Source organism: Prionailurus viverrinus, chromosome A2 (assembly GCF_022837055.1).
Source record: "Prionailurus viverrinus isolate Anna chromosome A2, UM_Priviv_1.0, whole genome shotgun sequence".
Classification (NCBI taxonomy): domain Eukaryota; kingdom Metazoa; phylum Chordata; class Mammalia; order Carnivora; family Felidae; genus Prionailurus; species Prionailurus viverrinus.
In genome coordinates this window covers 58785349-58812907 of record NC_062562.1, presented here as the reverse complement: position 1 = coordinate 58812907, position 27559 = coordinate 58785349, and the positions used below count along the sequence as shown (strand labels likewise).

Below are 27559 nucleotides of genomic sequence, written 5' to 3'. Positions count from 1 at the left end.
GCCCCCGCCGGACCAGGGGGACCGCAGCCCCGCGCGCCCCGCAGCCCCGCGCGCCCCGCACAGCATGGGGAGGCGCTGCTGGCGGCGGCGCGCTCTGGCGGCCGCGTGTCTGGGTGCCGCGCTCTTACTTCTGGGCGCCGCGCCCCGCGCCCTGCGCCCGGGTGAGTGCCCACCGGGCCCCTCCACGGGGGGCACCTGCTGTCCCCTCCCGCGCTGGGGGGTAGGGGTGGGTGGGCCCAGGGAGGCTCTAGGCGTCCCCCCGCCCAAGCCCCGGCTCCCTGAAAGGGTCTTGCCGCCCTTGGGAGTTGGTCTCCCAACGCCCGCGAGGGGTGATCGTTCGGGGCTCGCAGCCCGGGGCCCCGGGTCCGTTGTGGGTGGCAGAGGGCATCGGGCCCACCCAGGAAGGCAGCCTCGTTTACGTCGCCGGCACCCCTTGGCGCCCGGAGGCCCCTTGACCGAAGCGGTGCAGCGTGGGTTGGGGAAACCTGACGCTGCCCGGTCCTTCAGGTGGTCCCCCTCAGCCGCAGGCGCTGCTGCCTGGAGCGCCCCGCTCCGCCCCGAAGTTCACACCCAGGAGGACCTGGGGCTCCTTTGCACGCACTGCACGGTCTGGTTGGGGAAACTGAGGCAGCCAGTCAGGACCCTGCAGCGCGTGGTAGCTGCCCTGGGCCAGGCTTCTGCGTAGTCTTAACTCACTTCATCTCCTCCCCAAAGGGGGAAACTAAGGCAGAGAGATTGAGGGGCAGGTGTGGGTGACTTGCCTGCTGGCTAGCCGCCTGCCTGGGGCTTGAGATGCCCAGTCAGCAGCCTGTTCCCACCTCGGGCTCTGTTTGCCTTTCCCTGGTGTGAGTGTGTTGGGGGGCTTTGGGGGCTCAGGGGGTAGGTCTCCACTGGGCTCTGTGACAATCCTTGGAGTGTCACCTTTGGAGCCTCACAGACAGGGTCTCAGGGAGTAAGTGACCACGCCCCAGGGTGGACAGGGACTGTGGGCAGTGAGGGTGGCCCAAGAGATCGAGCTGAGGAGTCTGTGTTTTGGGGGGCACTCACCCACCTGGCTGGGTCTAGGTTAGTGGATAAGGGTCATTCCACAATCTTACCTGCTGGATGACCTATTTCCCCCCCCCCCCCCCAGGTCCTCAGTACTCCCATCTTTCAAATGGAGTGCTCAGGTTCTTCCTTATGGGTCTTTCGGGGAAGTGAAATTAAATGAGATAGTGGAAGAATCCTGAGTCTCTTCATCATGCCGGCTGTCATGATTTAGGGGTGACACTGCTCCCTTCATCTTGGGGGGCGGGGCTTCCTTCTCCTGCTTTCCCTCCAACCTCCATGACTGCCTCTGGGCTGGAGGCCAGGGTTTGGCTGGGGTCCAGGTGAGCAGGGCTTAGGGAGGACTCCCTAGTGTGTTCACCAGAGTTCTACCCAGTCACCCTGCCGATCACACTGTTCCCTGCATGCCTGGACCCAGCCTCCCAGACCTGGACACCTCTCCAAGCTCACGGGAGGGAGCTGTGGTCAGTCTTGTCAGTCTTTCCATCACCACCCCGTTCCATGAGCAGGTGGGCTATCTGGGAGTGGTGCTCCTGGTTTAGAGTGCTCCTGATTCATGGCAGGTGCTCCTACTCCTATGTCTTAGCAGAGCAGAGTGTCCCCTAGCAGTGTGGGCTGTGGTCCTAGGGTCTGTGGCCATGACAGTCTTTGTCTACCCAGTCATTCATAGACAAATGTTTACTCAGGACCTGGACTCTCAGGGCTCAGCCGCTGGCGTGGGGTGTGAGAGAGACAGAAGGCTAAAGCATTTGGGCCCTGGTGTGTGGGGTGTGTGTCTGGGGGTATCTATAGAGGAGTAGGCACGTTGGGGTAGGCATATTTATGTCTCTGTGTCTCCCCTGCTTGGACTCTTCTCTCCTGCCACCTCCTCTACCCAGGTTTGAGAGAGAAGAAATGAGCCCAGGTACTGGTTACCTTCTGCGTTTTCTTCCTTTTGACTCTCTTCTGCAAAATCCAGGAGAGCAGGAGCTAGAGAGGGTGACGCGTGGTCCCTCTCCTAGTTTTTGCCCATGCTATGTCCCCGCCTGAGATTCTCTGCTGCGTGAATACCCTTGGCCACGACCTTCTCACCCACCACGCTGGCCTCACCCTACCCAGTCTGACAGACCCTACTTGACGCCTGCTTCCACTGCCCTGAGACTGGGATGGGCCTCTTCTCCAGGCTCCCATAGTGCAGCCCCGCCTGCCTCCCAGAGGCCCTCTTGCTCCTGCTAGGTGCTCAGACCTTTCCCCATAGTCTGTCTTCACTCATCATAGCTTTGAGGGTGACCCTGGACAAAAGAGGGTTAATCAGACCAACCTACCCAACCTACTCTGCTGGCTCTTTTTCCTCCTGAGCCATGAGCTAAAGCCCCTGACCTCAGAAGCCAGTGAGGAGGGTGTGCTAATGTTGGATCTGCAGGCACCTGGCAGAGCTGGAGAGGAGACAGCTGGGTGGAAAGGCCTTCTCCTGCCAACCGTCCAGCTAGAGGCAGATCCTGCTGTCTGGGGACTCTGAAAGTGGCCTCATAGGGCCTCCAGCAGCTCTGAGGTTGTTCCCGAAGCTGTGCTCTGAGTTGGAAGGGGGTGAAGGGTGTGGTGGGCCTCTGGGCTAAGAAGAGGGCTCCAGAGCACAGGAGGAACTTTAGCATCTTCCTCCAGGCATGCACACAGGTCTGGCACTGTCCCCTCCTTCTCCAGAGTAGTTGGGCAGGGGACACCTAAAGGACTGCCACTAGAGGCCTGGGGCCCCTAATGTGCATTTACTAGTGGGGAAGTCTGGAGTAGCCCACCATGGCATCCCTGAGCCCCCAGGACACCATCAGTGCTGACCTAGTGCTCAAGGTCCTGGGGACGAGGAAGATGCTGGGGCAAGGTGGGACAGTTGCCCAGGATACTGCTGCCCTCGACACCCCAGGCTCACCCCAGGGTCCCAGTGGCGCTTCCACTGTCACCCCTCATCCCCTTCTGCCTTTTGCTTCCTCTGTGTCCAAACCTGGGCTTGAAGGCTGTCCTTTTGTGCAACCCTGTTGACCATGGATTTGCTGGGCACGTGCTCATGCGAGGTGCCTTTCTAGGGCTGGGAACAAAACTTACTAATATACCTGCCCTTGCAGACCTTACGTTTTTAATATTAAAAATCCAGGGGTGCCCGGGTGGCTCAGTCGGTTAACCATCTGACTTCATCTAACCATCAGCTCAGGTCATGATCTCACGTTTGTGGGTTCAAGCCCCGTGTCAGGCTCTGTGCTGATAGCTTGGAGCCTGGAGCCTGCTTCACGTTCTGTGTCTCCCTCTCTCTCTGTGCCTCCCCCACTCACACTCTTTCTCAAAAATACATAAAACATTAAAAAAAATTTTAAACATCCAAATTGCTGGTCTGCATCCTCTGCCCCCAGAGACACACTGAGGGAGAGTCTCAATTCAAATCCCCCACCCGCTGCTTCACAGGGGCCTCATTGGGCAGTGCCGGATTCCACCCTCACCTCCCTCCCTCCTCAGTCCTTTCCTAGGTTTGCAGGGTTGAGCATCTTTCCTGGAGTTGGAAGGCTCTGTCCACTTTCAGGGGACCTGGGGTTGGGGGCAGGGAAGGGAGAGTGTGGAAGAAGGTTGGATGGAGGGGATTCCCAGGGGAGGCCACCTGTCCCTTCCAGGCTGGATTGCTGTCTTCCTTTCCTCCAGGCCACCTCCCTTCTCCTGGGGTCCAATGCTTCCTGTCTGAGATCTGGGATGATGTGTGCTAACAGAGATCTTCTCCCCCACTGTCCTTCTTGGAGGGTTTCCAGGTGGGGAAGGGCCCAGGGCTTCTCTCCCTTTCCCTCTCTGTCCCCTTCCTTCTCTGGCACCACAGCACCTGGGGACTCGGGCCACAGAGACAACTGTTCAGAGCACAGGGGTCTATGATGGTCGGGGCACCTCTCAGGCAGCGTAGTGGCCCTGGAGGCAGCCATTGCTTTTAATGAAAAACCAGTATTTTGGTCCTATGCAGAATAAATGCAGAAATGCCCGATGACTCCTGGGGAGCCAGGGTGCCAGGGTTGAGGTGGGTCTATGACATGGGCCTGGCCTTGGATCTGAACAGGGCCTCTCAGTGCAGAAGCCAGGGACCTTCGCAGGGGCAGCTAGAGCCAGGAGCAGACAGCTTGCCCCCTGGATGCCCTGTGTCCACTGCCTCCCACTGAGCCCCCTGCAGGACCCCGTCCCATAGGCTCTCCCTCATCGTCCTCGCACAGTGGGGTCCCAGTGCCCAACTCTGCATGCTCTGACTCCTTCCCCAGTCCTGGCCCTGGGCCGTCACAGGTCACAGTGTCTCAGTGAGGACATCTCAACTCAGGCCCACTTAAGCCAGATGAGGCTGCCTTCAGGCATGGGTGGATCCAGGGGTGGAACCCTTGTCTCCAGCTCTAGGTTTGGCTTTTCTCTGCAATGGCTTCACTTTTAACTGCCTCAGTCCAAAAGAAGGGCTCTTGACTGATTTCTAGGCAGAGTCCCAAGGATGTGTCTCATTGGCCTGAATTGGATCCCGTGGTGTCCACCTCTGAGGGACAGTTGCTGTGGCAGAAAGGGATGGAATGCTCCGATTGGCTAGGCCTGGTCACCTGCTTATCCCAGCAGCTACTGGAGGAGGGAGCCTATCAGAACCACGTGGACGGAGTGTAAGCAGGTTGCTTCCGGAGGGATGCCCAGCAGGCTAGCAAAAGGAGTGGGAGTGGCTGCTGGCAGCCAAATCGATAGATGCTCCCACACTGCGGTCCATTCTCAGGTACTGTCAGTGTTCCCAGGGCTCAGAGGCACCATCCGGGCCTCCAGAAAGTACCATGAGAAAAGGTTAACTGGCAAGATGGATGGCTCACTAGAGTACGGATTGGTAATTGCATTTTGCAGAGAAGGAGACTAAGATCAGGAGAAGGAAAGTGACTTGCTCACCCAACTAGGAAGTGTGAGGGCCAAGATTTAATCCTAGTCTAAAGCCCTAACCCTTATGCTTTCTACTCTATAGGCTGGGGTATTTGGGTTGGGCTTTGCAGGCTGCATAGGACTTCACCAGGTGGGAAAATGAGGAAAGGGAATTTGGGGCAGAGGGAATGGCACAGACAAAAGAATGGAGGAGTGAAAAGGCCTGGTGTGCTAAGGGATGTGCTGTGGGCAGAGCTCAGGGTTCATGAGATGAGGTGGTAGGGTGGAAGCCAGAAGTATACTCTAAGTTGGGGCCGGTCATGGGTGGCCTTGAATGGCAGGCTAAGAGTTGGGGGCACTCTCCTTATGGCCATGAGGGGCTATCAGTCTTTAAATAAATTATTCATTGGCACTAGGTGAGTTACAGGGGTAACAAGAAAACACGACAGTCCCTTTTTACAGAGTCAACTTTCTGGAAAGGCAGCCAGACATCAACCCATACACAAACCCCATTGTTTCAGCGGTAATAAATGCCACACATAAATTAAAAGGAGAGACCTGGGAAAGGTCCTGACGTGGAGTGCTGCTCTTTGGAGAGACCCTCTTTCTAGAGGGGACATCCGAGTTGAAATCTGAACAAGAAGGGTTACTCTAAAGAATAGGGGTTCCTGGAGGAGCATCCCAGCCAGAAAGAACAGTTAGTGCAAAGGCTCTGAGGTGGGAATGCCCCTAATGTGTTCACTGATTGGCAGAAGGACCAGTGTGGCTGGAGCTGGGGTTGGGGTGGGGGGGAGGAGAGAGGTGGACCAGGAGGGTTCTGGGAAGAAGCAGGAATTTGTTGTTACCCAGTGGGAAGCCATGGAGGTTTTAAGATCACCAAGGTGGAGGGAAGAGAAATAGCCTCCTATTTCTGAGTCTCCTGAGTGAGGAGATTTCTGTGACTGTCCTGGACGGAGGAGGCAAGGGGGCAGGGGGGTGGGATAGGGGCAGTTCTTAACCATCCTGGAGGCAGAGGTGATAAGAATATACCCAAGAATGAGCTGGCCAGATGAGGGGTTCCATTCCAGGTGGAGTTCAACAAATAGAGTTTGAGTTTTAAGTACAAGTGGAGAGATCTCTAGTTCTCTTCAGGGAAAAAAAAAAGTGGGATTGTTTTTTATTTGTGAAGGGCTTGTCAACGTGTTCCTCCCTGAGCCTGATTGCCAGAGGGGATGTCCCTGACCCTGGGGCATGCAGGTCACCCTGGAAGTCCCAGGTCACCTGGGGGACCAAATGGGCTGGGGTAACCTGCCCTCCCCCCTCCCCCAGCAAGGTCCCCGGGGGCCTGTCAGCGCTGTTTGGGCCTGGCTGCCCCTGCCTGTCTGATCTTGCAACACTGTGCCCAGCTAGAACTTATTAACCAGAAACCATGTGTCGTAATCTTCACTCACTGGACTGGGAATCACCAAACAGTGTTTCTCTCCCAAATGGTGAAGTTTCAAATGGCCCACAGAATGCCTTGTGCCCCCCACCCCCACACCCTGCCCAGCTGCAAGGGGCAGCCAAAGCCTTTCCTTAGGGGTGGGTGTGCCAGGGACCATCTCACCGGTTTCTGCTTTCAGTTTCCCTGTGTGGCAGTTCACCCACCTGCCTGCAGTTCTGGTGAGCTTGGGAGGGGCTGTGTGCTGGGCAGGATGGGTGCCCAAGAGATGTGCCCTCAGAAGCATACGTGCACTATGGCCCGGGGTCAAATCCTTTTTCTGGCCTTTGCTTGCTGTGAGGCCTCAGGCCTGTTTCTTTCCCTCTCCGAGCCTTGGTTTCCCCATCTGTCAAATGCAGATAAGAACGGTTTCTACCTGATACCAGTGTCAATGTGTGCCGAGCTCAGTGCCAGGCACTGGCCGACCCTAGGGCTGTGCCCCAGGTGCTTCTTCCCTGGTTCCCGTGACCCTGCCCAAACCCTGCCTCCTTTGCCGACTGCCATGCCCTCCTAGGGGCTTCCTGCCTTCATGCAGCGGGCACCGCAGGGTGTTGGGCTGTCTTTGCACCGACCTACTGGATCAGGACTGTGGTCTGCTCTTGAGGCCAGGGCTGCATGGTTTTCAGGGCCAGGATCCCTTTGGGCATGGGTGCTGGGCTCTCCCAGACTGTGGTCAGCTCACACCGCATCGCTTCCTCCCTTTCAACCCCAGCTGGTTTGCTTTGAGCAATTTCAAAACTCCAGCTGTTTTACTGCTGTGATCTGTTTCTCCTTCTCCCAGCCTCTGTCCCTGTCATTGTGTGTAGCTCTGTCTCTTTCTCTGTGTCTTTGGCACCCCCTCGTCCCTCCCACCTCCCTTCCACCACCCTCCCCCGCCTCCCCATACAATCTTCTGCTATTTTTGTCTCCTTTTTCAAAGCAGAACCCCATGGTGGTTTTGCCTGTGACTCCCCTGGGCTGGCCCAGGCCCCTCCCTGGCTGTGAGACTGGGCCTGCCGCCTGGCTCTCCCTGGCTTGTGTGTTCCGTGGTGCCCTTGGGAGGGAGCCTGGGACCTGAAGCCTAGTGGAGGGGCTGCACATTGGAGGACACAGGCCAAGAGAGGCTTGGGGAAACCAGAGTGGAGGTTGGGGGATGCCTCACTGTGGCCCTGTTTGGGCCACCCTGCCCTCAGAGCCAAGCCCCCAGCTTTCCAGAGTTGGGGGCCGGATCGAGGGATCTTCAAGGCAATCCCCTTCTGGCCCTCCTAGTCCTATCCGTCCTCCTCCCTGGCCAGCCTGCCCATCCCACTGGACTATAAGTTCTTCTGATCTGTGTGGTGGGAAGAGGTGGGGCTGGGCGGAGGTGGCCCAGCCCTGTAATCACTGGCCACAGCTACTCTATAAATAGGACCTCACTCTGGTGCCTGCTCCCTGTGACCCTCCACCCACTGGCCCCTGAGGTCTGGTATAGGACGCACTTTCCTGCAGGCTGTGGCCTGAGCAGGAAATGAGAGGCCCCATGCAAGGGTTGGTGTTTTTGAAGGCTGGGTGCCTCCAAGTTGTGGGGCCTTGGGGTAGAAATGGACCTAGGTTTGCTTCACAGTCCCTGGGGGCACCTCCTACCCCCCCCCCTCCCCCCCCAGCCGCCGTGGGTACCAGCCCTTCCTCAAACCCAGCTGTGGCCCTCAGAGGAGCTCATCACTGGGTGACCTCGGGCTACAGGTAACACATCTGCAGAATGGTGAGAAGGGTACCCTGCCTCCCCGGGTTGTGAATGGTGCTGTGCTAATGTGACATAGCATCTCCTGGTGGCTGCTGCTATACTTAAGCCAACCTGCCAGCCCCAAGCCTGGGGCCTCCCTGCGCAGCCAACATGGCTGCCCCCTGGTCAGCTCATTTTCTGATGACAGTGGTGTTCCTGGGACACGTCCAGCTGCCGGGAGACAGAAGTTCCAGTCCTAGGGCCATTGGTGAATCACAGGACACAATTAGGCCCTCCCCTCACCTTGGCTACAGAAGAGCCCAGACCTTGTTCCAAGGACACTGGAGTGGGGAAGGAGCCTGAGGCTGCCAGAGGCCCTGGACAGTGGGCTTCTGGTGCACACAGAAGGTTCTGGAGGCCAAGGCAACGTAAATCTGTCATTTATGCATTCATTCAGCCAGCCTCCACCAGGCTTTGCTGTAGTATAGGGGTTCTCCAGGTGTGCTCCTGGGCCAGCAGCATCAGCATGACCAGGGGGGCTGTTACACATGTGGATTCCTGGGTCCCCCTCCAGACCGCCCGGACTAGAACAAGTGTTTTCTGTGTTTTCGTTGGCCCCCACGCATGCTAAAGTTTGACAACCACTACTCATGGTCAGTTTGCCAACAGATAATCAAATTTTCAGTTAATCAAATTTTCCAAGTTTATTTGTTCGTCAAAAACATGTCTTAAATCTTTTCAGTGAATGTGTTCTTCTTGGCAGCATTTTTTAGGTCCTTCATTTTATTGAAAGCCAAGGGTCATGGAAACGTCTGTTCTTCTTATGGATATATTCTTTTCTCTTATGACCCTGAATTCTTGAAGGTATTCTTGTTATGAACATGCAATGTTCTTGTGAGTTCAAGAATATCTTATGATAGCCATCCAATATATTTACATTTGTAAGCTAGATTTGCATAAAATGGTCTTGCATATATCCTTTTTGGTGATCAGTAATTTTATTTTCATTGAGCTTTAATTCTCACTCCATAAAATCACTTTTTCAAAGGACACAGTTCAGTGGTTTCTTAGCGTATTTAACAGTTGTGCGGTATGTCCATTCTATAATTCCAGAATATTAGCAGTAGCAGTGACTCCCGTCTTTCCCAGTGATTTCCCCCAGCACCCCCAACCCCTAGCACCCACTCATCTATGTGCCAAGTTGAAGCCAGCGTCAGTACTCTTTCCTTTGTATGGACGAATAATATTCTTTTGTATGGATGGACCACAGTGTTCATCCACTCATCAGTTAATGGAACCTGAGGTTTTGGTTTTAAAAATAATTCCATGGGAACATTTGTGCATAAGTTTTTGTGTGAACGTTGTTTTCAGTTCTCCTGGGCATGTACCTAGGAATGGAATTGCTAGGTCATAGGGTAATTCAATGCTTAACGCTTAACTTGCTTTCGCTCACCTTTTGTTATTGTGGTAAAATACACATGACATAAATTTTACTGCCTTAATAGTTTGTAGGTGTACCGTTCAGTGATATCAATGCATTCATAGTGTCGTGTGACCATCATTCCAGACCTCTTTTCATCTTGTAACACTGAAAGTCTGCACCTATTAAATACTCCACATTCTCCCCTCTGCCACCCCGGCAACCATCATCTGCTTTTTGCTCGATGGTTTTTACTACTCTAGGTACTAAGTGGAATCCTTCATGATTTGTCCTTTTGTGACTGGCTTCTTTCACTCAGCATAATCTCCCCAGGGCTCATCCAAGTTGTAGCCTGTGTCAAAGTTTCCTTTCTTTTCAAGGCTGAATAATATTCGTTGTGTGAATAGACCCCATTTTGATTATCCGTTCATCTCTTGATGGACACTTGGGTTGCTTCCATGTTTTAGCTTTTGTGAATAATGCTGCTAAAAACATGGGTGTGCAAATACCTCTTAGACACCCTGATTTTTCAACTCTTTTGAGTATGTACACAGAAGTGGAATTGCTGTGTTCTGTTAATTCCATTTTTGATTTTTTGTGGAGCCTCCATGCTGTTTTCATAGCAGCTGCCCCATGTTACATCCCCACCAACAGTGCACAGGGTTCTAATTTCTCCACATTGACAACACTTGTTTTTTTTTCTCTCTCTCTCTCTTTTTGATAGTAGCCATAATAATGGGTGTGAGGTGGTATATCATTATTGTTTTGATTTGCATTTCCCTAATGATGAGTGATGTTGAGCATCTGTTCATGTGCTCATTGGTCACTTATACATCTTCTTTGGAGAAATGTCTATTCAAGTCCTTTGCCCATTATTGAGTTGAATTTTTTGTTGTTCAATTTTAGGAGTTCTTTATATATCCCCTATCAGATACATAATTTACAAAAGTTTTCTCCCATTCTGTGTTGTCTCCCATAATGCACAGAATTAAAAATTTTTCAAGTCCAATTTATCTATTTTTTCTTTTGTTACCTGTGCCTTTGGTTATATCCAAGAAACCACTGCCAAATCCAAGGTCATGAAGCTTTTGTCTTATGTTTTCTTCTAAGAGTATTATTGTTTAGGTCTTAAATTTAGGCCTTTAATCTATTTTGAGTTAAATTTTCTATATGATGTGAGGTAAGGGTCCAGCTTCATTCTTTTTCATGTGAACATCCAGTTTTCCCAATGCCATTTGTTGAAAGGAGTGTTCTTTCCCCCACTGAATGGTCTTGGCACCCTTATCAAAAAGCATTTGACCATATATGTAAGAGTTTATCTCTGGACACATCTCTTCTCTTCTCTTCTCTTCTCTTCTCTTCTCTTCTCTTCTCTTCTTTATATGTCTGTCCTTCCACCAGCACCCACTGTTTTGTTACTATAGCTTTGTAGTTAGTTTGGAAATGAGGAAGTGTGAATCTTCCAGTTTTGGTCTTTTTCAAGATATTTTTTTTTTGATATTTGGGGTCCTATTGAATTTTGGGATGGGTTTTTCTATTTGTGCAAAAAACGTCATTGGAATTTTGACAGGGACTGCATTGAATCTACAGATCATTTGGGGCAGTATTGACATTTTAACAATACTAAGTTTTCCAATCCATGAACATGGGATGTGTTTCCATTTCTTTGTGTCTTCTTTAATTTATTTCAGCAGTGTTATGTAATTTTCATTGTACAAGTCTTTTACCTCCTTGGCTAAGTTAATTCCTAAGTATTTTCTTCTTTTTTAGACTATTACAAATGGAATTTTTTTTGTACTTTCCTTTTCATATTTTTTATTGTATATGGAAATGCAATGATTTTTGTGGGTTGACTTTGTATCCTGCTACTTTGGTGAACTCATTTATCAGTTCTAGCAGTTTTTGTGTGTGGAATCTTTAGGGTTTTCTGCATATAAGATCATATCATCTGCAAACAGAAACAATTTTATTACTTCCTTCCAGTTTGGATGTCTTTTATTTCTTTTTCTTGTCTAATTGCTCTGACTAGAACTTCCAATATTGTGTTGAATGGAAGTGGCAAAAATGGGCATCCTTGCTTTGTTCCTGATTAGAGGAAAAGCTTTTAGTTTTTCACTATTGAGTCTGATGTTTGCCATGGGTTTTTCATATATGGTTTATATTGTGCTGTGGTACTTTCCTTCTGTTCTTTGTTTGTTTGTTTGTTTGTTTTGAGTGTTTTCTTTTTTATCATGAAAGTATGCTGAATTGTGTCAAATGGTTTTTCTGCATCAATTGAGATGATTGTGTGGTTTTTTTTTTCCCTCCTTCATTCTCTTAATATAGTGTAGTACAGTGATTGATGTTTATATGTTGAACTATCCTTGCATTCTGGGACTAAAGCTCACTTGGTGATGATATATAATCTTTTAATATGCTGTTTAACTTGTATTTCTAGTATTTTGTGGAGGATTTTTGCATCAATGTTAATAAGAGATATTGTTTTCATTTCTTGTAGTGCCTTTGTCTGCCTCCCTTCCCCCCTCCCCCCCGCACCCAGAGTTATTAGTGGCCATACAAATTGAATTAGGAAGTGTTCCCTCCTCTATAATTTTTGCAAAAGTTTGAGAAGGATTTGCATTAGTTCTTCTATAAATGTTTGATAAACTTCACCAGTGAAGCCATCAGGTCCATGGCTTTTATTTGTCAGGAAAATTTTTATTACTGATTCAGTCTCCTTACTCGTTATAGATGTATTTAGATTTTCTACTACTTCATCTTAGTACATTTTGTACTTCGTACATTTTAGAAATTTGTCTATTTCATCTAGGTTATCCAATTGTTTTGGCATACAATTGTTCATAGTAGTCTCTTATAGTTCTTTTTACTTCTGTAGGGTCAGTAGTAATGTCCCACTTTCATTTATGATTTTAGTAAGCTGAATCTTGTTTTTCTTGGTCCATCTAGCTAAAGGGTAGTCAGTTTGTGGGTCTTTCCAAAGAACCAAATTTTGATTTTATTGACTTTCTCTATTTTTCTATTCTCTATTTCATTTGTCTCTGGTCTAATCTTTATTATTTCCTTCTTTCTGCCAGCTTTGGGTTTATTTTTTCTTCTTTTTATAGTTCCTTAAGTTATGAACTTAGGTTGCTGATTTGAGATATTTCTTGTTTGTTTGCTTGTTCATTCATTCATTCATTTGTTAATTTATTTTTAATTTATTTTAGAGAGAGAGGAAGGGCAGAAGGGGAGAGAGGATTTTAAGCAGGCTTCATGCTCAGTGTGAAACTACAGTGGGGCTTGGTCCCACAACCCTGGCATCATGACCTGAGCTGAAATCAAGAATTGGACCCTCAAATGACTGAGCCACCCAGGCACCCCTTTTTTTTTGATGTAAGAATTTATAGCTCTAAATTTCCCCTAAGCACTTTCACTGCATCCCATAAGTTTATGTTGTTTTCATTTTTGTTTCCAAGTATTTTCTTTTTTTTTTTAAGTTTATTCATTTTTGAGAAACAGAGAGAGACAGAACATGAGTGGGGGAGGGGCAGAGAGAGAGGGAGATACAGAATCTGAAGCAGGCTCCAGGCTCTGAGCTGTCAGCACAGAGCCCACTGTGGGGCTCGAACCCATGAACTGTAAGATCATGACCTGAGCCAAAGTTGGATGCTCAACTGACTGAGCCACCCAGGTGCCCTTGACTCCAAGTATTTTCTAATTTCCCTTGTGATTTCTTCTTTGATCCACTGGTTGTTTAGAAGTGTGTTCTTTGATTACTACAGATTTGTGAATTTTCCAGTTTTCCTTCTGTTATTGATTTCTGACTTCATCCTGCTGTGGTCAGAGAATATACTTTGTATGATATAATGTCTTTTATTTTTTTAACTTTTTTTTAACATTTATTCATTTTTGAGAGATGGAAAGATACAGCATGAGTGGGGGAGGGGCAGAGAGAAAGGGAGAGACAGAACCCAAAGCAGGCTCCAGGCTCTGAGCTGTCAGCACAGAGCCCGATGCGGGGCTCAAACTCACGGACTGTGAGATCATGACCTGAGCTGAAGTTGGACACCCAACTGGCTGAGCCACCCAGGCGCCCCTTTTAAGATCTATCCTGACTTATTTTGTGGCCCAACATATAGACTATCCTGGAAAACATTCCACATGTGTTAGAGAAGAATGTGTGTGCTATTATTGTTGGATAGAGTGTTTTGTATGTGTCTATTAGATCTATTTGGTTTATTGTGATGTGTAAGTCCTTTGTTTCCCTCCTCATCTTCTATCTCATTGCTTAATTCATTACTGAGTGGTATACTGAAATCTCCAACTATTATTGTAGAGCTGTCTATTTCTCCTTCCTATTCTGCCAATTCTTGTTTCATTTACTCTGATAGCCTGCCATTAGGTAAGTAAATGTTCATAATTGTTCTAGCTTCTTGCTGTATTAAAACTTTTATTCATATATAAAGTACTTGTCTCTTATAAATTTCTTTGATTCAGAGTCTATTTTGTCTGATATTAATATAGCCACCTTTGCTCTATTTTGGTTACTATTTGCTTGGAGTTTTTTTCCATCCAGTTTGTATCACTGGATCTCAAATGAGTCTCGTAGAACACAGATAGAGTTGGGTCAGGTATTTTTATCCATTCTGCCCATGTCTGTATTTTGGTGAGTTTAATCCATTGACATTTAAAGTAATTACTGATAAGGAGGAACATCTGTCATTTTGCTATTTGTCCTCTCTATGCCTTATAGTTTGTTTTTTTTTTTTATCCCTCATTTCCTGTATTACTGTCTCCTTTTGTGTTTAGTCAGTTTATCTTTTTGTAAATTCCTTTCTGACTTCCTTTGTGGCTACCATGGGGATTACATTTAATCCTAAAATTATATGTTGTATTTTGGATTTATACCACTTTAACCTTGCTAAGTAGAGAAATTCTGCTCTTTTACAGCTCTGTCCCCATCCCTTTCAGTTGTTATTATATAATTACATCTTTATACACTATATGCCCACACACAGAAACTAGTAATTCTTTTAAATGCATTATTCTCTTAAATTACATAGAAAACAAAAATTTGGAGTTAATAATACTGGCTTTTAGACTGATAATTGTTTTTCTTTTTTTTTGCTTTAGATATAGTTTCTTTTAAATCATATAGAAAACAAAAAGTACAGTTACAAACTATTGTTACAATAATATTATCTTTTATAATTGCCTGTGTATCTACCATTATTGATATTTACTTCTCCATACAACTTCGAGTTACTGTCTAGTTTCTTTTCATTTCATCTTGCAGGACTCCCCTGAGCATTTCTGGCAGGACAGATCACGAACTCCCTCAGCTTTTGTATATCTATGAATGTCTTAAGCTCTCCCTCACTTTTTAAAAAAAAAAATTTTTTTTAATGTTTATTTATTTTTGAGACAGAGAGAGACAGGGCATGAACGGGGGAGGGTCAGAGAGAGAGGGAGACACAGAATCTGAAACAGGCTCCAGTCTCTGAGCTGTCAGCACAGAGCCCGACGCGGGGCTCAAACTCACGGACCGTGAGATCATGACCTGAGCCGAAGTCGGCCGCTTAACCGACTAAGCCACCCAGGCGCCCCTCTCTCCCTCACTTTTGAAGGAGAGTTTTTCCAGATATAGGTTTGTTGATTGACAGTGCTTTTTGTTTTCCTTTGAGCACTTTGAATATATCATCTCATTGTCTTCTGGCCTCCAAACTTTCTGATGAGAAATCTACTCATAATCTCATTGAGGCTCCCTTGTATGAGTGATGAGTTGTCTCTCTCTTGCTGCTTTCAAGATTCTCTGTCTTTTGAAAGTTTGATTTGCAAGTCTCTTTGAATTCATCTTACTTGGAGTTCGTTATGATTCTTGGATGTTTATATTCTTGTCTTTCATGAAATTTGAGAAGTTTTCAGCCATTATGTCTTCAGATATTCTTTCTGTCACTGTCTTTCTCTTCGCCTCCTGGGACTCCCACAGGAGTATGTTGATTTTGATGTTGTCCCACAGGTCCCTTAGGTTCTGTTTATTCTTCTCTAATCTTTTTTCTTTCTGTTCCTTATACTCAGTAATTTCCATGTCTTGTCTTCCAGTTCACTGATTCTTTTTTTTGCCTACTTAAAATCTGTCTTTTAATACCACCAGTGAATTTTTCATTTCAGTTATTGTACATTTTAGCTCTAGAATTTCTTCTTAGTTTAACATCTTTACTGATATTCCATTTTTTTCATAGATCATTTTCTTGATTTTCTGCACATCTTCCTTTAGTTCTTTAAGCATCTTCAAGACAGTTGTCTTATAGTCTTTGTCTCATATATCTGCCATCAGATATTTTTCAGGGTGTTTCTGTTGATTTATTTTCTTCATCTGAATGGACCATACTTTCCTCTTTCTTTGTATGACTTCTAATTTTTCTGTTGTTGAACACTGGACATTTGAATCTAATAATGTAGTAACTGTGGAAATCAGATTCTCTTACTTGGTGATTGCTATTTTTAGCTTGTTTTTGTTTTTCTGATTGTTGTAGGCTGTCTGTGCTGAGGTTCAGCCCACATTATAAATTTAAGGTCTTCTTAGGTCTTTTTCTGAGCCTCTCCCTGGGCATTCACAGTCAGTTTCTAATTTTCCCCATTTTTGCCGTTGCTTTGAATGTTTTAGCGTTTAATACCTGGCTCCCCAAAAAGGGGAAAAGAGAAAAATGGAAGGTGGAGAAAAGGGAACCATCCTTTTAAGTCCCTCGGAAGTCACTTTATGTGGAGGGAGAGGGACTTGCAACAACGTGGGGAAGCACACCTGATCAAAGCATGGATCTCTGATATTTGGAGAATGGCATCCTTTTTGCCCACCCCGCTTCCTGCATGCTGTATGTAAGCTACTCCAGGAACACATGCACAGCTGTCTGCCATGTGCTAAGAGCTGTAATCGGGGAATACTGCCACCTTAATGACATTAAATCTCCCAATCCACAAACATGGGATATTTTTCCATTCATTCAGGTCTTCAATTTCTTCCAGTGATGTCTTAGTTTTCAGCGATGAGTTCTGCACTTATTTTGTTAAATTTAATCCTTAATATTTTTCTTTTTATGCTATTGTAAATGGAGATGTTTTTGTAATTTCAATTTTGGGTTATTCATTGCTAGTACTTAGAAATACAATTTACTATTGTATATTGGTCTTTTATTCTACAATCTTGCTGAACTAATTTATTAGCTCGAGTAGTTTGTGGATTACACAAATACACACACACACATTCTCTATATATTCGTGTTATCTATGAATACACATAATTTTACTTTTTCCTGTCCAATCTGGATGCCTTTTTTCTTTCTTTTTCTTGCCCAATACCCTGGCTAGAACTTCTAGTACATTGTTGAATAGAAATAGTGAAGGTGGGCATCCTTTGTTTTGTTCCTGATCTTAGAGGTAAAGCATCCAATTTTCACTATTAAATATGTTAGCTATGGCTTCTAGATGGCTTTTATCCGCTTGAAGAGGTTCCCTTCAATTTCTAGTTTATTTAATGTTTTTATTATGAAAGGGTATTGGATATTGTGCAACACTTTTTCTGCTTGTACTGATGATGATTGTGTGGGTTTTTTTTCTTTATTCTATTAATATGGTGTATTACTGTGATTGATTTTTTTTTTATGTTGTACCACCTTTGCACTCCTGAGATAAGCCTTACTTGGTCATATATAAACCTTTTCATATATAAACATATATAAACATATATAAACCTTTTCATATATAAACATATATGTTGATGGATTCAGTTTGATGTGTTGTTTTGTTTTGTTTTGTTTGTGAGGATTTTGCATCTATGTTCATAAGAGATACTGCTCTGTAGCTTTCTTGTGATGTCTCTGTCTGGTTTTGGTATCGGGGTAGTACTGGGCTCATATATGAGTTGGGAGGTATTTTCCCTCCCCCATTCTGTTTTGTTTTTTGGGAGTTTTTTTGAGGGGCATAAAGAGTTTAGAAGATACTGGTGTTAATTCTTCTTTAAATATTTGATAAGATTCAGGAGTGAGTTATCTGATTCTGGGCTTCTCTTTGTGGGAATTTCTTTCCATTACTATTTCAATGTATTGTTATATGTCATTGAGATTTTCTGTTTCTTTTGAGTGAGGAATTTGCATCTTTTTAGGACTCTTTCCATTTCATGTAGGTTATCTAATTTGCTTTTGTATAATCGTTCATACCTTTCTCATTTCTGTAAGATTCAGTACTAATAGCTTTTCTTTCATTCCTGTTTTTACTAATTTGAGACTTCATTCTTTCCCCCACTCCCAGAGATGCCTTTATTTAAAAAAAAAACACAGCATTTAACCATGTGCACATGTGCTAGGGTCACTGTGATGGTACCAGCCTTTCATTTTTATTTATTTTTATTTTTATTATATTTATTTAATTTTAAATTTATTTTTAATTTTTTAATGTTTATTTTACTTTTGAGAGAGAGAGAGGGAGAGAGAGAGACAGAGTGTGAGTGGGGGAGGGGCAGAGAGCAAAGGAGATGTAGAATCGGAAGCAGGCTCCAGGCTCTGAGCTGTCAGCACAGAGCCCAACTTGAGGCTCGAATCCACAGACCGTGAGATCATGACCTGAGCCGAAATCAGACGCTTAACTGACTGACCCACCCAGTGCTCATTTTTTAATTTATATCAAAGTTAGTTAGCCTATAGTGCAACAATGATTTCAGGAGTAGATTCCACTGATTCATCCCCTATGTATAACACCCAGTGCTCATCTCAACAAGTGTCTTCCTTAATGCCCCTTACCCATTTAGCCCATCCCCCCTCCCACCACCCCTCCAGCAACCCTCAGTTTGTTCTCCGTAATTAAGAGTCTCTTATGTTATGTCCCCCTCCCTGCTTTTATATCATTTTTGCTTCCCTTCCCTTATGTTCATCTGTTTTGTATCTTAAGGTCCTCGTATGAGTGAAGTCCTATGATATTTGTCTTTCTCTGACTGGCTAGTTCCACTTAGCATAATACCCTCTAGTTTCATCCACGTAGTTGCAAATGGCAAGATTTCACTCTTTTTGATTGCCGAGTAATACTCCATTGTGTGTGTGTGTGTGTGTGTGTGTGTGTATCTTCTTTACTCATTCATCTGTCGATGGACATACTTTGGCTATTGTCGATAGTGCTGCTATAGACATTGGGGTGCATGTGCCCCTTTGAAACAGCACACCTGTATCCCTTGGATAAATACCTAGTCGTGCAATTGCTGGGTTGTGGGGTAGTTTATTAATTTTTTGAGGAAACTCCATACTGTTTTCCAGAATGGCTGCCCCAGAGACGTCATTCTTTTCTTCTTAGTCAGTCTAGCTAAAGTTTTGCCGATTTTGGTGATCTTTTTTGAAGACTGCATATACTTTATTCATTTATTAACAAGTATAATCATATTTAATCATATTTAAGAAAAATATGATCAAGAAGCATAAGATCGTAAACCTATGCTTACCTATGTCAACTATATACTAAGAATATATTCATATTAATTGAATATGTAGGAAGATATTCCTTAAGACACATTTAAAGTAAAAGAATAAATTTAGTAAGCAGGGTTTGTGGTAGTTTTAAGATTGAAGAGTGCAGTACTGAGACAGATAGACAGTATCCCTGCCCACTGTCTTCCAGTCTGACACCAGGTGAAACCTGCATTTACCAGGAAGTGGCATACACACTGGCCAGGGAAGTTCAGGCTCCTGTAGGAGCCCACGGCAGTCATGTGACCTGGCGGGCTGTCATTGGAGAAGCTGAGTTTGGCTGTGCCACCTCTCCTGCTACCCAGCCCTTTCTGGCTGCCTGGACAGCAGCTAGCTTGGTGATTCCCTTCGGGCTCCGTGGTCATGGGGCTGGTGGGGGTGGGGCATGAGATGAAGGCAGATGGAGACAGTAGGTGGTCAGGCCTTCACCAGAGGGCTGGATAACACCTTTCCTCTCATCGCTGCCTGCCTGGCATCCTCCAACTCTGAAGGGCAGGACATGGGGCAGGAGTGATACCAAGTACTCTGCCCTGGTGGGTCAGGGGACCTATCAGTGCCCCACACTCCACCAAGCCCCCTGGAGGCAGGTGAGACACAACAGGGAAACTGATTCCCAGAGGTAGATCAGATGTGTCCAAGCCCCCCGAGAGCCACAGCCAGTCCATTGGATGCCTCTTTCCTTGTGCCCCACAGCATTTGAAAACAGCCTGGGCTCTGGCTGGCTCAGTGGGAAGAGGAGGAGTCCCCTGCAGATGCTGTATGACGTGGACCAGGTAGGTGGACAGACACCCACCCAGTGATGCCTCCCTCTACCTCCAGCCCCGGGAACCTGAAAGCCCACGTGTAGACCTGCTGTCATGGGACTGGAGCCCGCAAGAGGGCATGACGAAGCTTCCTCGGTAGTCAAGGCTCTGTGCAGAGAGGAGAATGCCTGTGACAAGGGCAAATCTTGGGGCAAGCTGGGAGATCCGCCCACCCACCCTCCACCATTGACCCAACAACAGACTGAGGCCACACTGTGCCAGACACTCTTGTGTGCATTGTGGGTATGAAAGACTGAAGCAGACCATTAGGAGGTCTAGTGGGGAGACGGTAATTAAGTGAACCCCCAGATTTTAGTACCCGCTGTGGTAGGGAAACAGGCAGTAGCCCCTGCCCTCGCAGTGTTCTCAGGCACACGGACCGGGAGGCTTGCTGGCCCGTGCACTCCACTTCTGCTCTGGGCCTGCTGGGAGCCCCCACAAACCCCAGTCCCCCTCCCCGCCATGGTTATACCCCACTGAGAACCACAGGCCCCTGGCTCACACACACCCCAGCATGTACAAGGAGAGGCACCCATTCAGACAGCATGTGTGGACCACCTACTGTGTGCAGTCTGTGCTCGGGATGCTGCTGATCCAGCGGCAAGCAGGTCAGTTGGGTCCCTGACCTGGTGCAGCTGACATTCCCATGGGGGGGAAGACATCATCCCATTGCCACCTGCATTAACCTGTGACTCGTTTGCATCAGGGCAGCCCTAGGTGCAATAAGAGATCGACCAGGAGGGTTCTCGTTTAGATTGGGGGCTGTGGGGGGGGAGGGGAGCCTCTCTGAGAAAAGGACATTGGAGCTGAGAACTGCTGAAAAAATGTTGAGAAACAAACAGTAGGGGGCCGAGTGCCTAGAGGTGAGGGGGCAACGGAAGAGGAGGTGTGAGGTGAGCCAGGAGTAGGCAGCAGCTTGGTGGTGCCTGGCAGGTGGGGCAAGGGTAAGAGGGAGCCATAGAGGGTTTTAAGCTGGGGAGAATGATCAGACAGGTTAGGTAGGTAGCTGTTCACTGAATCCCTAAGTGCTGAGCCAAAGGGGCCTGTGGAGCTTATCTGACCTTGGGTTGCAGGTGTAGAGGCCTTGGTTCAGAGAGGGTGACTGGCTTGCTCTGGACCACACAGCAAGCTGAGGGCAGGCCAAGCTCTCTGTAGGATCCTGGGCCCCGCTAGTTCCACAGGCTCCTGAGGGTCAGATGGAGTTGGCTCAGCCCCCTAACGACCTGAGGTCACACTGACTGTTGGGCGCAAGGCCCTGGGAGCTTAGCACCTTGCAGCTGAGAAATAAAAGTAATAAAAATAATCCGGCCAGTGAGTGCTGTGTACCAGACACTTCAGTTCTGTGAACATATTTAGTCCTCATGGCAACCCTACAAGGTAGGGCTGTAGGGCTGTTGTTTTCCCTGTTTAAAGATGAGGAAACTGAGGCAAAGGGAGGCCAAGGACACAGAGAAGGTGACAGAGCTCATAAGGACCAGAGCCACGCTAAGGATCCAGGCAGCTGAGTCCAATCAGGCCGGGAGAGATGAGAGTTGTAGCTGCAGGATTTGGTCCTGGACCAGCAGGCGTAGTGGCAGCTTCTGAGTCCTAAGTGGCTTGAGTTGAGAGTTCCAGCTTCCGTACTCGAGAGCTGTAGTCAACTCATTTCTTCTGAGCCTCAGTTTTCTCACTTGTATGGAGATAACATTGCCCGTCTTGGTATTTACGGAGCTCCAAGCGACAGAAAAGCTGACTTTAAGCCATTAGGACAGTCGGTGTTTACTTCCCAAGATGCTCAGAGACCAGCCAGCCCTCTGGAACAGCATCAACATGTTGCGCATCGTCATCGTCTGGATGTTGATATCTGTTTCATGTCTTGCTGTCTCCTGACTGCAATCTGACTGCCAGGGCTCTGGACCTCTCCTCCTAGGACAGTAGCCCCAAGCAGAAAGGGAGGGGGCAGGCAAAGGTTTTTTTCTTCAAGGGCCCTCTCTTTTTGTGCTGAAGTCTTTCCTGGGACTCATCTAGCAGACTTTCCTGTAATCTCCTTGGTCAAATCCAAGCTACGTGTGCACCGCTGGCCCCAGAGCTTTTGTGAAGTTGTGTGAGGTTGCTGTGACTGGTTCTTCCCCAAGGCTAGGCACACGACCTACCACAATTGAGGTCTGCTGGCAGGGAAGGTGGCCCAACAGGTGGGGAGATGGCCAGTATTCCGTGCCATAGGAAATATGTTGGGTTGTCTGGAAGCTGACAGCAGACCTTGGCTGTGGGGCACCTGGATGCAGCCTCTCCTGGCACTCGTGTGCAGCCAGGCTTCTGAGGGCAACCCTGTGAGTCTGCCTTAGAGGGTAGGGGATCCTCCCAGGCCCCCCACAGCCGTGGCTGAACTTCGCAGCCACCCTTCAGTGCGATTTTGAAAAGGTGACATAAGCACCTTTTGATAGGGCATTCAACCTCCAAAAAGGTACATACAGTGAAGAGTACCTCTCCTTCCCACCCTGTTCCTGCTGACCCCTGGAGGTGACCAGTTAGTTTCCTGTATGTCCTCCCAGGCACGTTCTGGGTATGTGTGTAGTGTCCAGTGCTCAGTCATGTGCTCAGGTCACTTTGCCAAAATCACACCTGCAGGGCATATATGTCCTTTCTCTCTGCTTTATGTTTGAATTGTGAAAAATTCAAACATATACAGAAGTACAAAGTACATTAAACCCCCATGTTGCCATCACCCAGTTTGAACAGTCATCAACTCTTATCCAGTCCTATTTCATCCAGACCCTTCTCCCCTCCACTCCTACCTGGGATTATTTGGAAGCAAATCACAGCCTTGTTTATTCTGGGACAATGTCAATATATATCTAAAAGAGAGGCTCCCCACAACCTATCCTTTTTTGAAACATTTATTTCCTTCCCCAACCCTTTTTAAACCCAAAGTGTGGGGTGTTGACTCTTGTTCTGTATTTCAGCTTTTTCACTTAAAGTATCGTGGATTTATTATTTTTTCTAATGTTTATTTTTGAGAGAGAGACAGAGACAAAGGGCAAGCGGGGGAGAGAGGGAGACACAGAATCCGAAGCAGGCTCCAGGCTCTGAGCTGTTGGCACAGAGCCCGATGTAGGGCTTGAACTCATGGACCATGAGATCATGACCTGAGCTGAAGTCGGACACTCAACCGACTGAGCCACCCAGGTGCCCTAGTATCTTGGATTTCTGCAGGATGCTTTTTTTTTTAACGTTTATTTATTTTTGAGACAGAGAGAGACAGAGCATGAACGGGGGAGGGGCAGAGAGAGAGGGAGACACAGAATCGGAAGCAGGCTCCAGACTCTGAGCCATCAGCCCAGAGCCCAACGCGGGGCTCGAACTCACGGACCGCGAGATTGTGACCTGAGCTGAAGTCGGCCGCCCAACCGACTGAGCCACCCAGGCGCCCCAGTCTGCAGGATGCTTTTAAAGGCACCAGAAGCACAACTGAGCATACACGCACACGTGCGCGCGTGCGCGCATACACACACACACACACACACACACACACACACACACTTCCCTGCCCCCTCCCCCCAGTGTCAGATACTCTCATGAAGGCACGGGGTACAGTGTGCCCCCATTTCAGAGGCTGCTTTGTCCCCTTGCAATGGAAGCACTCAGAAGGCTTTTTTCTTAACTGAGATATAACTCAAATACCATAAAACTCACTTTTAAAGTGTACAATTCAATGGGTTTTAGTGTATTTACAAGGCTGCATAGCTGTTGCCACTCTAATTGCAGAAGGCTTTCGTGACTCCAGAAAAGAAACCCAGCACCAGTTAGCAGTCACTCCCCCTTGTCCCCTCCCACCCGCCCCTGACAACTAGCAATATGCTTTCTGTCTCTATGGATCTATTCTGGACATTTCTTATAAATGGAATCTATCCGACAACATATGGCCTTTTGTGCCTGGCTTCCTTCACTTAACATGGGCAATCTTTTCAAGTTTCATCCATGTTTTAGGGTGTATCAGAATTTCCTTTGGGGGCGCCTGGGTGGCTCAGTCTGTTGAGCACCCGACTCTTCATTTTGGCTCAGGTCGTGATCTCATGGTTTGTGAGTTTGAGCCCCATGTACTATCAGCATGGAGACTGCTTGGGATTCTCTCTCTCCCTCTCTACCTCTCCCCCATGCTCGCTCTCACTGTCTCTCTCTCTCAAAATAAACACTGAAAAAAAGAATTTCTTTTATTGGCTGAATAATATTCTATTGTATGGATATGCTACATACTATTTATCCATTCTTTGTTGGTGGACATTTGGGTTGTTTCCACCTTTTGGCTATTATGAATAACATTGCTGTCAACATTATTTACAAGTTTTGGTGTGACATATGTTTCTAGTTATCTTGGTATATACCTAGATGTGGAGGGCTGGATCATATGTTTATTTATTATTTTTTGAGAAGCTGCCAAGCTTTCCACAACAGCTATATCATTTTACACCCTCAGCAGCAATGAATGAAGGTTCCATTTTCCCACATCATCAACAATGTTTGTTGTCTTTTTTTTATTATGTCTTGAAGGTTTTAAAGACAATTCTGAGGAATTAAAAACACTCTCCTAGAAACTCCTGAACCAGGAAGAGGACGGGTGGGAGGGGGGTTGGAGGGTTAGTCTTGGAAGTAGAGAACCTGTTTAGTGCAGAAGGGACTTGAGGAAAGGAGGAGGGATGGGTGGGAGGTGGTGGCTTGGGTCTTAGCATGGCCGAGGCAGGCTAGGAGGGGCTGGCCTGGGTCTCCGAATACTACCTAATTAATAGAGTCCTAAAGTGCACAGAAGACTTTCTGGCACACAGTGGGTGCTAGATAAACGCTCGATGTTAATATCTCACAGAGGAGAGACAGGCTTCAGAGAGGGCAAGCTTCCTGCCCAGGCACTGAGATTAGAGATGGTTGGTGGTAATAAAAAGAAATCAAGACCCGCAGGAACATACAGAAGTAGCTAATTTTATCATTGAACAAAAAATATCTCAGTAGCCTGCAGGTGGCTGCATTTTTCAACTCTTTATATGGATTTAAAGTATACCGTTCGTATACACTATCCTTTCAGTAAAAAGGGAGCGGATGTTCAATCTGCGCCCACCCTTACCACTCTGATGATATAACTTCTTTATCAGGTTTACTCTGATGTGGTCATATTCATTCGAGGCCTTCCTCGGTCCTGAGCGCCCAACACTTGTTTGTCACATTCTTCCACGCGCCTCAGCGAGGTTAGAGCCATTTCCCCCCAAGTTCAGGTCCAGGACAGATCCCTGGGTCCCAAATCACAGAGCGATCAGTGGCAGTTGCTGGGGTTTCAGTCCCCCATTCCTTCGCCGCGTCCGGGTGGGCGCAGGACCCGCAGCGCTGACCCGTCCGTCCCCCCACCTGTCGCCCACAGGGCCCGCGCTCGGCCATGGCCGAGGTGCACCGGCAGCGGCGCGACCTGCTGCGGCGCGCCTGCAGCCGCCACACACGGCGGCAGCGCCTGCTGGGGCCCGAGGACCTGCGGCACGTGCTGGTGGACGACGCGCACGGCCTGCTCTACTGCTACGTGCCTAAGGTGGCCTGCACCAACTGGAAGCGCGTGCTGCTGGCGCTGAGCGGCCGCGGCCGAGGCGACCCGCGCGCCATCCCCGCGCACGAGGCGCACGCGCCGGGCCGCCTGCCCTCGCTGGCCGACTTCAGCCCGGCCGAGATCAACCGGCGCCTGCGCGCCTACCTGGCCTTCCTCTTCGTGCGCGAGCCCTTCGAGCGCCTGGCGTCGGCCTACCGCAACAAGCTGGCGCGGCCCTACAGCGCCGCCTTCCAGCGGCGCTACGGCACGCGCATCGTGCGGCGCCTGCGGCCGCGCGCGCACCCGGACGCGCTGGCCCGCGGCCACGACGTGCGCTTCGCCGAGTTCCTGGCCTACTTGTTGGACCCGCGCACGCGCCGCGAGGAGCCCTTCAACGAGCACTGGGAGCGCGCGCACGCGCTCTGCCACCCGTGCCGCCTGCGCTACGACGTGGTGGGCAAGTTCGAGACGCTGGCGGAGGACGCGGCCTTCGTGCTCGACCTGGTGGGCGCGCCGGGCCTGCGCTTCCCGGCGCCGCCGCCCCGGGCCAAGGCGGCCGCCGCGCGCGACCTCGCCGAGCGCCTCTTCCGGGACATCAGCCCCTTCTACCAGCGGCGTCTCTATGACCTCTACAGGATGGATTTCCTGCTCTTCAACTACTCTGCTCCCTCCTACCTGCGGCTGCACTAGGCCGCAGAGTCCCGGCGGCGGAGCCTGGCATGTGGATGCCCCGGGGTCTCGGGGGGACTGGAGAGTGTGCATTTCTGGTGGTCCCCACCCCCACCGCCCCCTGCACCTCCATGTTGGTGCCACCCGCCCGGGACTCCACTCTAAGCACCACTGCCCCCGCGATTCCCTGCTTGGCCAGCACGCCTGGCCAGGTTTAGGTGCAGTCCACCTTGTGTGACTGCCTGTCACTTGACGCTTGCTTCTTCTGCTCCAGCTGAACGGCCTTTCTCTAGACCCCTGGATGGGAGAGCACTGAATAACTAGTCTGTTTTCGTTTGAGGCCATTTTGGGGGGTCGGCTTTGCCCCCAAACCTGTCTGTGGTGCAACAGAGCAGAAATGATGGTTCGGTGTGACCTCTTCACCTCACCTGCTTTGGTGGTCACATCCCTGTCCCTCGTTGGGCTCAGGCTAGAGCCATCCGTGCCAGTGGGCATGGGTCTGGAGCCCATCCTGAGTTGCCTTCCACTCTGCCTGTCACAGAGCAGCACTGTGTCTGGCCCCACCTTTGACCTCAGTCTGGCCAGATCCCAAGTCTTCCGTGTGTGCTCACAGAGCTCAGAATGGTGCCCGGTTTTATAGGACCTTGGTGAGCTGGGGAGTTCATGTTTTTGAAATAAACGTTTTGTTATTTTCTGACGTTTGGAGTTTCTCTGCTTCACTTTGCCATTTGCTCTGCTGCATGGGGCTGTCCGATCTTGGGGATCTCAAACCTCTGAGCCTCAGTTTTCCTTTGCTGCTAAATGGCACAAAAATGCCAGGTGGTCAGGAAGATCAGGCGAGAGAGAGACGGAGAGCCTGGGTTATCTTCACAGCAGCGCACCGGTGTGAAGGGCTATATGGGCAGCGGGGTAAGGAGTCTGTGCACTGTGAATGGGGCGTGCTAAATTCTGCCTGGAGGGGCAACTGGGAGAACTTGGGGGGGAAGTCTAACCTTTCGATCTGCTTAGGCTGAAGATCAAAGCTGAAACCAGCTCAGTGTGTATGTGTGTGTGTGTGTGTGTGTGTATTTGCAGCGTGTGTCAGGCCACTTGGCAATGAGTATCCACCCTTCTGGCTTTGGGAAGACAGCCAGCTGTGGGAGTGCTCCCTTAGGAAGGACTGAAAGTCCCCTTAGTGACTGGTTGAATATATGGTGTCCTTTTTCAGTTTCCCTGGATGATAAAGTAAAATGCCAGTACTTTGGGAAGAACAGGGCAGGGTACGCTTGAGGTTTGAGAAACAGACAGCAGAACACAGCTGAGGTAAGACAGCTTGGCAGGGATGAGGCCAAACTTCTCTGGTGGTGCCCCCACACCCTGCAGTGAGGGGCTGTGAGCCTGGTCACAGGGCCAGGCTGGCCGGGACCGGCAACTCAGTCACATTCACGCCTCAGGCTTTGTTGATGTTCCCTGTGTCTGCAGTGGATGCTCTTCCCTCCAGGCCTGTCCTAGAGTTCCCTCTTCTCAGGAGCCTGCTGAGGCCTTCACGGCCACTGTGTCCTGGGCCCTCCCAGTGGGGCTCAGTGGCACCCAGCCCTGTG

The 27559-nt window shown here is 48.6% G+C and overlaps 1 protein-coding gene across 1 annotated transcript; it reads left to right on the top strand.

The window, feature by feature from the left end:
- Window positions 1–26676, top strand: CHST13 (carbohydrate sulfotransferase 13). The gene is made up of 3 exons (XM_047826740.1): window positions 1–161; window positions 19662–19741; window positions 25155–26676. The coding sequence occupies exons 1-3, from the start codon at window positions 65–67 to the stop codon at window positions 25998–26000; spliced, it is 1023 nt and encodes a 340-aa protein (XP_047682696.1). The 5' UTR covers window positions 1–64; the 3' UTR covers window positions 26001–26676.
- The last annotated feature ends 883 nt before the right edge of the window (window positions 26677–27559 follow it).